This window comes from Aplysia californica, unplaced genomic scaffold (assembly GCF_000002075.1).
Source record: "Aplysia californica isolate F4 #8 unplaced genomic scaffold, AplCal3.0 scaffold00063, whole genome shotgun sequence".
In the NCBI taxonomy this organism is placed as follows: Eukaryota; Metazoa; Mollusca; class Gastropoda; order Aplysiida; family Aplysiidae; genus Aplysia; species Aplysia californica.
The window spans coordinates 1,857,883-1,868,825 of record NW_004797333.1 but is presented as its reverse complement, the minus strand read 5'-3'; the positions used below and the strand labels follow the sequence as shown (position 1 = coordinate 1,868,825).

The 10,943-nt window shown below is 39.2% G+C and overlaps 1 protein-coding gene across 1 annotated transcript; it reads left to right on the top strand.

The window, feature by feature from the left end:
- Nucleotides 1–4,679: 4,679 nt before the first annotated feature.
- LOC101858995 (peptidoglycan-recognition protein SC2-like) lies at nt 4,680–9,994 on the top strand. The gene is made up of 4 exons (XM_005093437.3): nt 4,680–4,740; nt 6,971–7,156; nt 7,623–7,736; nt 9,751–9,994. Exons 1-4 carry the CDS (start codon nt 4,680–4,682, stop codon nt 9,948–9,950), a joined length of 561 nt encoding a protein of 186 aa, XP_005093494.1. The 3' UTR covers nt 9,951–9,994.
- The last annotated feature ends 949 nt before the right edge of the window (nt 9,995–10,943 follow it).

The window sequence follows — 10,943 nt, the reverse complement described above, 5'->3', positions numbered from 1 at the left end:
CACACACACATACACATGCACGCAAGGCCATTCAAGCAGTATAAGTAGAGGATTCTAAGATAAGTCACTTGTTCAGTATTGCTTAATGATAGATATAAAAAAAATGTATAGATAGCCCAAGTTGATTTGAACGTTATTTTTGTTTTTAACCAAAAAGTCATTTAACAAACATAACAGAACCATGTGGTTTACTGGGTTTGATAAGAAACCTCACCAACATGCAGATTAGCCTTCACGTTTTCGGTTTTTGCAGCCGTCAGATAAGCAGAAAAGAGGCCACCAGACTAACCATCCATGTCTTATCAGCAAACTGCTATATGGGCTGTTCCACGTAAAATGTTGCCTCCAGAACATTTTTTTAATGCATCGAACAAAAATATTATTAATGTATATTGAAGCATACGGTATTAAAAAATAACTTGTTCTATGTTAGTTATCTTATTTTCGTGATCATGTGACATGGCGGCCATCTTGGAACATGTCTATTTGTTACCCTACTGAAAAGAGGCAACTGTGACCCTGTAAGAAAGTCAATGCTTTCCATCTGTGACGGAACAGGTAAATGTAAACCATTTCTTGCTTTAATAGAGGTGCAAGACCAGTACCATAAACTATCTAAAAGTATTGGATCACATCTTTAAGGTTGTTGTTGTTGTTGTTGTTGTTATCGATCCAGCAACATCTGGGCTCTCGCCCTTCTGTCCAATGCCATGTAGTGATAAGTGCAGGTTTGCTGCAGTTGCTGTAATGTTCCGTAGAGTGTGTTGTCGAAGTTAGGTCTCGGAGGGAGAAGGGTAGCTCTGATGTCATTTAGGGCTGTACAGTGGAAAAGGTGATGTTCCACTGTCTCATATGCATAGTCACACAAAGGACACATTGGGGGAAGTTCTGGTTTTATTCTGTTCAAGTGAAAGTTGAGCTGTATATGTTCTGTTCGTAGGCGGAAGATCGTGGTCTGTTTCTTTCTCTGTAGGTGGTTAATATTGTCATTTCGTTTTGTTGTTGTCATATGTTTGAAAACTGCTCTGCCTGTCTTTCCCAAGGCCCATCGGTTCATCCAATCTTGTTTGCTGTTGCTTTTAATGATTTGTTTTGCAGTGTGGTATGAAGTTGGAATGTTGGGTTGTTCCTGTCTAGATCCCCTTTTGGCGAGTGTGTCTGCTCTGTCATTTCCAGGTATGTTTGAGTGTCCGGGAATCCACTGCATCACCAGGTTGACGCCACAGAATGTTTTCAGATGATGGGAGCCAAACAGTATATGTGTCAAGTCTTCGTTTAGATGGTGATCATTTTCTATTGCTTGCAAGACTGATAGTGAGTCAGTGAAGATCACTATACTCTGGCTTTTTTTTTGGATGAGTGTCAAAAACTGTGCGGAGATGGTATAGTGCTGTTTCAATTTGCTATCATTTCTGCGTCGTAGTTGTTGCATTTCTCTCCACAGGCTGCAGAGATCTCATTGGAACTTCCATCTGGGTACTGTATTAGTATTCCATATCCGGCTTTGGTTGTGCCTTTGAATGCTGAGCCGTCTGTATAGACGTGTATCCAGTCATCTGAATAGCTGTCGATTGTTTGGTGTGAAGAAATCATCAACTTCACTGGGTCTGAAGATTTTGTGCTATTGTCTTTGAGAGAAGTTTTAATTATTGGTTTTTCCATAGAAATGTGGGGAGGGATGTTTTGGTTGACTCTTTTGGTTTCTCTTCTGTTTTGTGGTAGGTGGTGGCTCTCCATTAGTTCTGTGATGCGATGCATGACTGATTTTTGTTGAAGTCGTTTCTTTGGTTTCCATGTTTCTACTAATTTCCTGTTTGGGTGGTTGGGGCACATTCTTTTGGTTCTTTCATGAAGCTCCAAAACTGCTTTATCTCTGCGTATTCCCAGGGGTTCAACATTTGACAGAATTTCACATGCGGCAGTAGGTGTAGATCTCATGCCACCATTAATGAAACGAAGGGCATTATTTTGGACCTTGTCAAGGGTATTGCAAGTAGTTGCACTACACATAGTGAGTAGGCTATAGCTGTATTCCAGGGAAGATCGGACATAACCAAGGTATAGAGCTCTCAAAGTTTGTTTGTCTGATCCCCATGAACTGCTCGCAAGTTTCTTTAAAAGTTGGAGTCTTCTTTTCGCCTTGTTCTTTATGCTCTCCACTTGGCTTTTCATTGTTAGACTTTGGTCAAGTTTGACTCCTAGATACGTTGGTTGTTCTTCTTTGAGGAGATTTTCATTTCCTATCTTCAGTTGGAGTTTTTCTTTGGCTATTTTATGGCTCTTTGTAAAGATGGTGTATACTGTTTTCGAGCAGTTTATTTTGAGCTTCCATTTCTGACAGTAATTGTGGAGCCTCTTGAGGTCTTCATTTAATTTTCCTGCTCCTACTACCGTGCTGCGATGTGTCTGCCAGAGAGCAAGATCATCAGCGTAGAGAGTCTTTTCTGATTTCAGCACGTTCGTCACATCATTAATGAAGATCAGGAACAAAGTGCAACTCAGACAGGAACCTTGGGGTAGGCCCTCCTCGAGTACTTCTCTTGACGAGTGGGCATTGTTCACCTTTGTTTCGATGTTTCGATCCGCAAGGAAAAACTTGATCCATTTATAAAGTTTCCCGTGTATCCCGAGGTCCATCATTTTCATGAGTAGGCCTTTTCTCCACACTCTGCCATACGCCTTGTGGAGATCTACAAAGATGGCAACAGTGTGTTTAGTCTCCTGGAAACCATCCTGGATGTCTTGACTTAGTTTGAAAAGTTGGTCTTCCGTGTTGCTGCCTTTTCTAAAGCCTGCTTGGTGTGAGTTCAAGCTGTTGGAGTTTTCCAGGTACCAGTAAGGTAATGGCCGGCACTTTAAATATTATGATCATTTCACTGCTCCTTCAGTTACCATTTTGGTTCAAAATAATAAGATCGTTATGTTGTATCTCTTTTATTATTCGTTTTGTTTTAAAACATGAAGCTTCATATTCTCTGATTTCGCTATGGTCCTGTTCATGTGGGTGCAATAATTTCTTTTTTTATAATCAAAAATACGTTAAAATGTTAAGTGACGGGACGGTAACTGACGGAACAACATACTAACTGACTGGACCTGTGGTTAGGTGGACATACTATCTATCAATACCTTTTATAATCTTTTGAAAAAAGCCCCCAGCTTGTTAGCGGTAAAAAAAAACCTGAACAAATTTAATGTAAACGTACATTATTAACATAATTTTTTGAGCAGCACTGTCATCGAATAATAATGAATATGGTACAATATCATCAAAGTAAAATGGATATCACCAGGGAATTGTATATGGCTGAGGCCAAGTTCTAAGAGGGCTCTTTCGGCAACAATTTTACCCAAAATGATTATATTTAACGCATTCACTCATAGTGTTTGAATGGTCCAGTATTAAACTAAAATGTATTGGCAAATGTCATCTTTTGTTGGGTTTTTTTTAGCACAATAATGACAAAGGCACCCTAATCCAAAATGCTACTGTTACGCGTCTGTTTCACTGCCAGTATAATTTAATGCACTGAACGCTTGTGCCTAAAACCCTCTTTCCATCCCCTCAAGCTACACGCACTGACAGATATCTGTGTGCTGGCATTCCGTCCTAGATCTACCTCTCTTGCCCCTGGCTCACGCTAAGACACGCCATGTGTTACGTACGTGTCAACAACGCTCGTGTTGGCGTGAAATAGGGCTTCTGATTCGTCGCATAAGACGTACGCAGTAGGATAGGAGTGAAACGATCCACGGTGCAGGTTTCAATCAATGGTCTCTTGGAATGTGTAGATACGGTTCACTGAGGGAGAAACATGCGAGGAGCCACATAAGCGGAGATTGCAACCCCTGCAAACGACTTTGCTGAATCCGAGTTCGCTTTTTCATGTGCGCTTTGAATCCAAGTCATTTTGTTGATTTTAATGACTGAAAAGAAAAGAACAAGGAATCCGTCCCCTTACGTTGAATCCAAGTTTTCAGCGCACTCGAGTTCGTTATATCCGAGTTTCACTTAATTCACAAGGTTAGATAGACATGACATGGGATATGTGCATGGGGACACTATTTTCTTTGGATCTGTTTGTTTACAAGGATGCACCCATTTCAAAATTCCACATCTTGATCAAATAAAAGATGTTGTTGATTCTCACTGTAGTGATAATGATTTGATTCTGTTCCCTGTTCTTTTTGTGCTTTGGTAACTTTTTATGTCAAAACAAACTTGCATGCCGGTATTGCTAGTAAGATACTACGTTCACTTTGCATTATACAGTAGGCTATTTTCTGTTCCGCATTAATAGTGACATATCTTCCATAACTGAATTCTGTTAAAGTAATTTAATGGGCTATCTCTATTGATTTTAATGTTGTGTATTATTACCAAAAAATGAGTTTCTTTGTCTGTCCCGCCAGTTAACGAAACTAAACACGTCACATAATTTGCAATAAGTACTTTTTCCCAAATGACTGCATTCAATCTCAATGTGTCTGACAACTGTTATGATCATTTGCAGTTTAAATAAATTACTTGTTATCGAATTAAAGAGTTACCATTGTAAGAAATTATAGTCCAAATGTCAGGTCAGTTACCGTGGAACAGCCCATATGGGAGTGGTCTAGGTAATTTCCCTGTTTGTTGTATCTCAACTCAAGGATCTCAGCAGTTTTCCGGGTTCACGATGTCTCACAAGTGGCTCTTTGACTTCTGTTGTGTGTTGCTTCTTGGCTGTTGCGCTCAAGGTAAATAGTTCATAGAACTGAAAAACAGACTATGGTATCATAATTGTCCTAAAAGGAAAAAAATGCACATCCGTGGTTAATTGAATAGTTCTACGGTACTTTTAATTATGTCGCGTTATCACGCCATATGAGATTATAAGAGCGCTATCTGATTTTTGTAGGATATTTCTAGTTACGGTTAGTTGTGGGTTCTAGCTTCAACCCACTGCACCGTGATCCGCGTTTTTGTGCCATCTGAAATGATTATTCTGTTCTGTAAAAAAATAAACTCGAGAGACGGATATATTATTTACCTTTTGAGTTTAAAATCCATACAAGTTGACAACTAATATCTTAAAAAATGTTTCAAATTCAGATACAACGCTTTTTAGCTATTAAAAGTGACTAATGACATTTTTCTGCGGTATTGTTTTTCCTTATCTCTGACTGTGACAGCAGTCTTGCCTAAATGGAACTTTGCCAGACAATCCTGACTTGGATAAATGTGCAGAGGAACTGGCCATCCTGACTTGCTTTGACCTGAGTTTCCGATCTAAAATACGGTGCCCATTGGCTGGATCGGTTCGATTTTGTTCGGTTCGGTTTAGTTTGGTCGTCGGGACAAGCCAGACTTTTCTCCATGGAGGGGTACAAGCTACCATAGTGACACAAGCCAAACGATACCAACGGTGATCTGCAAGTCGGGCCGTCAGTTTGAGGTAGGGGTCTATTTGTCCAAAAGCCAAACCGAACCGAACTGAACTGATCTGAACCGAATTGAACCTGGCTTCCAATGGGCACCGCCTTGGGGGGGGGGGGGGGGGGGCTACATGTGAAGGTTATCTCGCTTAATAGTTAATCAAATTTGACCAAATTTCACACATGTAACAAGCATAAAGAGGAGTCTTAAAATCCATAATCATTTTTTAAAAGTTTCCTTGCCATGGAGACGGTGGTCATATTGGATATTCATGACATGCCTTACGCAATGAATACTGCATTTATTTTTCATAGAAATGGGCAGTAAATTTACTTGCATGTTAGCAAACAATAGATCTACAAATTTTGCGGTTGAATTTTTCCTAAACGAATTAAACATTTTTAATGGATTTTTTTCCTGAGGTAGGATTCAAGTTTGCAAAATAAATCCGTGAAAATCCATACTCCGAGACATCACCAAACATGTTCATGCAGATTGGAAGAAAAAAACAGTGGAGTTATATATAAACGTATGAAGAAAAACTGCGTTTTGAGAAAACAGGCGTTGACTAATATGACAGGTATGTGGAAAAATCCTGCTTTGGTGGGGTTCTTATGCGATGAAATAGTTGTAAGAGAGACTGAAGGGGCCAAAATGCCTACAAAACTCAAAAGCCATAATTTTGAGTCGAATCGGAACTTTCAGGGAGTAGACACCCCCCCCCCCCTTTTTTTTTTTAAAGGAGAACAGCTGGCACGGACTAGCTAGTACTGTGAGAAGAGAGGGGTACATCGACACAATGACTGTCACTTGCTGCAGGAGAGAAGAAAAGAAAGAACAAGAGAAACAGAAAAGGGAACGGATGAAAGTACGGACAGGAGTGCAGGATGTTTGTGCGTGGGGGAGGGTATGTGTTTGTGAGAGTGAGTGTGTGTGTGTGTGTGTGTGTGTGTGTGTGTGTGTGTGTGTGTGTGTGTGTGTGTGAGTGAGTGTGTGTGTGTGTTTATATGTGTGTATTTGTACGCGCGTGTGTGGTAGTGTGGGGGTAAGATGGCGTATTTACACACAACCTAGCCTCTTGCGAAAAAAAAGGGGAGATACCCCTTCCCCCATGATATAAAAATTAAACAAAAAGAAACAAACTAACGGATTACTATGAAATAACAAATAACTAACAGAAAAATCAAAAAAACAAAACACGACCCCCCTTTTCCATTTCCGAGTCAACACGAATCGTATCATCTGACGTGTTGAACTATTATCCTACTTCTTTGTCGTATCTTGTTTGCCTTTCAAATTTCCCCATTAAAAAATACTATACAAAATGTGAATAAAACGGAACCAAATGCAATCTTTTATCTATCATTCTTTCCACCAATAAAAGCCATTCTTCTTGTTTTGTATTTCTTGAAGCATAACAATTTGTACCCTGTTGGCACATTTTTAGAGAACTTACAAATATCGGCACCAAAACGGGACACAGGAAAAATCCGCAAATAAACCGAAGCAAAATGCAATCCTTTATATATCAATCTTCGTACCAATGTCCAGGGGCGTGTCCTTCTATTGTGAGCAGAGCAGAATGGGGTGCCAGAGCTCCAAAAGCTGTGTCCTACCTATCTAAGCAACCTGTGAAGTACGCCTTTATCCACCATTCAGCCGAGGGCGAGTGTTTTTCCAGGGCAAATTGCTCGAGAGCAGTTCGAGGATATCAGAACTACCACATGGACTCCAAAGGTAACAATGTCTATTTATAGTAGGGTAGAGTATCCTATTTCGAAAGGCTTAACCTTTGAGCTCTCAGACGATTCGCAGTTATGTTTCTTATGAATACAAAAAAGCTATCAGTGGTCGTCTTGACAGTTTGGGGGGGTTGACATTTTTGGGGTTAAAATAATTTGATTTGGCAGAATAATGTCTTCTTTTAATATCGTATTATCAAGTTTATTACTATAATACACTCAATTTATCGACTGCTTCCTGCTAATCGTATGGAAACATTGCTGGGTAAGGGGAAGAAAAACACTACCGTTAATAACAATGTTAACATCCCTGTCGGCCACTATGTATCATGAAATGTTTAATTTGTGTTACATTTTAATTACATTTTTCATAAAGGAAATTTGTTTTGCTTTGTTACTAACAAGACTTTCACTTTCAGTCATTGTTTTTTGTTTTTTTTCCCTGTCTCTGACGCTCCCAGGATGGGATGACGTCGGCTACAGTTTCATGGTGGGCGGTAACGGCGATATCTTTGAAGGACGTGGCTGGGATAAAGTCGGTGCTCACACCTTTGGTTATAACACTGTCGGTTTAGGTGCGTACATAGCCGTGAATCCTATAATAACAGGGCTCACATTCGTCAAACCACTTATCGAGGGTTCAGTTCAAGAAACCTGTGTGCCATATTTGTTTTCTAAAATCGTCTTGTTTTGATATTAAGTGGCCGCAGATTTTTCTCCGTCACACATCTATTTGATGTGAGGATCAGACTAATGTCCAGGGGGGGCATCGATTTGAGAAAAATTCGGTATACGGGTATCTTGAACAGAACCATCGTAATGTAGTCTTTATATTTAGTTAATCAAACCGTTCGCTACTAATTTCTTGAATAAAATTTCAATTTCTCTGATAACTTTGTCATTGATAATAATTCTATTTTGTCCTTTCTGAGAGAAAAAAACTAATAATATCAATACAAATGGTAACACAACCAGCTGCATTATAAGCAGACGCACGGACAATAGCAATAGGGACAACGACAACAACATCAGTGTAAAAAAAAACCCATTACAATATTGACTTATTATGAACGGTCGAAAATAGTGCTCTATAGTGCGGTCAAAAATTCGTGGTGCGACTTATTTTTAAATATCTCCTCAACTATCGAACATACGTTCTCCAATTTTTGCACAGTGCCTTGTATCAATTTATCTTAACAGATTAATATTTTGTAAACACCTGCAAGCTGTATTCTAGAAAATTCCTTAATAAATACTGATAAAAAAATCCACATGCGTGCTTTCAACAGATTTTTAAATGTTTACAGCTGGGGTAATATAGCTTTTAATAGCAAGTTCATCAGGTTTTTCTTATCGGGGACAACATTGAACGCATGTTTTGAGAGCCATTAGTGCACACATTTTTAATGTGTTCACTATAACAATAATTTATTTGTAACAAGTTCTGCAAGTAAAAATTGTCATTGATGAGCTACGACGTTGGCCATATGCGTAATCAAAATGTGTGCGAGAAGCGGGAAGTGCTTTGAACAATACCATTTTACGCGTGACCAAGATTTCTAGTATTTTATTATACGTTTATGAAGAAAAGTATTTTAATCTAGCCACACTTGTTCTAGAAAAATATAATTTAGTTAAGACAAATTAATACAAACTGCTATGCAAAGTAAGGATGACATTGATTCTCCCGTAAAAGACATATTCGAAGATACGTTGCACCACGAATTTTTGACCGCACTATAGTTTAGTTCGTTCATATTAATTTTATTCTGTGTTATCGTCATTTTCACTTGGTCGCTTTTAAGCATAAGGAGGCTATCTTGAAAAATGATGTTTTAGGAAAATCGAAGATAAAGCTTTTCTCTGTAACCAAACAAATACACACCAGTGAAACCAAACTTCTCCTATAAGTCGGGCAATGCCCACTTTAGGTATAGGTCAAGATTTCAGGAAACCCCCAAAACCTGGGTAAGCCCGCTTGTCCTTAGAGCGACCATTTATCGTGGGGAAATAATAAGAGCAGATGCCACTGTCAACAATAGCTGTTAATCCATCCCAGTTCTAAATCAAAACAACCCTTAAAATAACCAAGTCAATCAAAAATTAAAAACAGCCCCCCCCCCCCCCCCCCCAACAAAAAAATAATACATAAAAGGAACGATAACCACAACAATATTAATAAAAACAACATCAACAACCATAACGACAACATCAACAACAAAAGACTTACCACAAGACAAACGTCATATTGTACCCCACCCCGACCCTCCCTATCCTTAAACCCTAACGGTAATAAAAAGAAATACATTTCAAATCAGAATACAAGATTCCACAAGTAAACAGATATAATCAAGCCTTTCTCGTTTCGTTTTAAGATAAGATGAGATTAGATAAAATGCATCTTTAGTCTCCAGATCCTGGCACATCGTTTTGTACTAATTCTCATTCCATCGACTGATATACGGATATTCCCTGCTTTTAAAGTGACAAAAGCCTAATCTGGAAAACAATGGAGTTAGTCTAAGATTGAAGAAAGCTTTCATATTTAAAAGGATTAGTATTTCGTGAAAGATGATTTTCGTTCCTCAGGGTTTTGCCTTTCTGGGAACTTCATGACTCACCTCCCCACAAAAGCCCAGATGGACTCCGTGAAGGCTTTGATCAAGTGTGGCGTGGACAAAGGCAAGATCGCCACCAACTACACCCTGAGGGGACACCGAGACATGGGGGCCACGCTCTGTCCCGGGGATAAACTCTACGCCGAGATCAAAACTTGGCCACATTACTAACACTTTTCTTGTCAATACATAATTAAATATTCCAGTAAACTATCGTCTCTCCCCATTTCGAACTGCTTCACATTATGCGCAACATGGCAACTTCCACAGTCATCGTAAAAGGGAGGGGGGTGTTAGCCGGGGTGCAGGGGGTGGTATCACACTGGGGTTGCAACTATGTCTCCGTGATTCTCCTTTTGCTGTCCATCGATATCAATGATGACTAAAGCGGTATGCGTGATACAGCTTTGCCTGGACAGTAGTCAAGTAGGGAGTAGATTTCCCAAGCATTGTTTCTCTCCATTCAGGTCTAGACTCCTTTGATATGCCTCAAAGGAATGACAGAGTCAATAAGTTTGGAATCAAGGGGGGGGGGGGAGAGGCTGTGTCTTACTATTTACAGATATATGATCAGATTAATCTTTATGGTACCGTTGGGAGTTTCCAAATTTTAGATTATGTCAGGGTGGTGGCAGGACTGCCTACTCTTCTAAATTTTCAACCACCAAGAGACCATTAATATTCACAAGATGCAGACAATATCTCTGAGGCTTTTCGTCCCGATTTGAAAAAACAAGATGCCCGATCTTATCAAATATGTCTTCAAAATAAATTATGGAACAGCAGACTGTGATAAAGGTTTACACAAGCTGCATGGTATTATTTTGTTAAAAGCATACTAACGAACTTTCTATAGATGAAAGCACGTAGGCGCAAAACAATCGTATTTAGAAAATGGCTGATCATTTCAAAAGCACGAACTTTTGGTGTCTGTTAGAGAATTGTGTGTAGGGTTTTAAAAAATCAAATCAAATAAATTAAATTAACAGCCAAGAATTGTATTCCTGGAGGGCTTAGAAATGTTCTAACTTTTGATTTCAAACCTTGAATTTAGGGAATTGTCAAGGTCAAAACAAATGAAGCGACACGACCAAAAACGACTGGATTACGAAAATAGCGAGATGTTTGAGCACATCGATTTCTGTAAGTAGAACAAAAGAATTT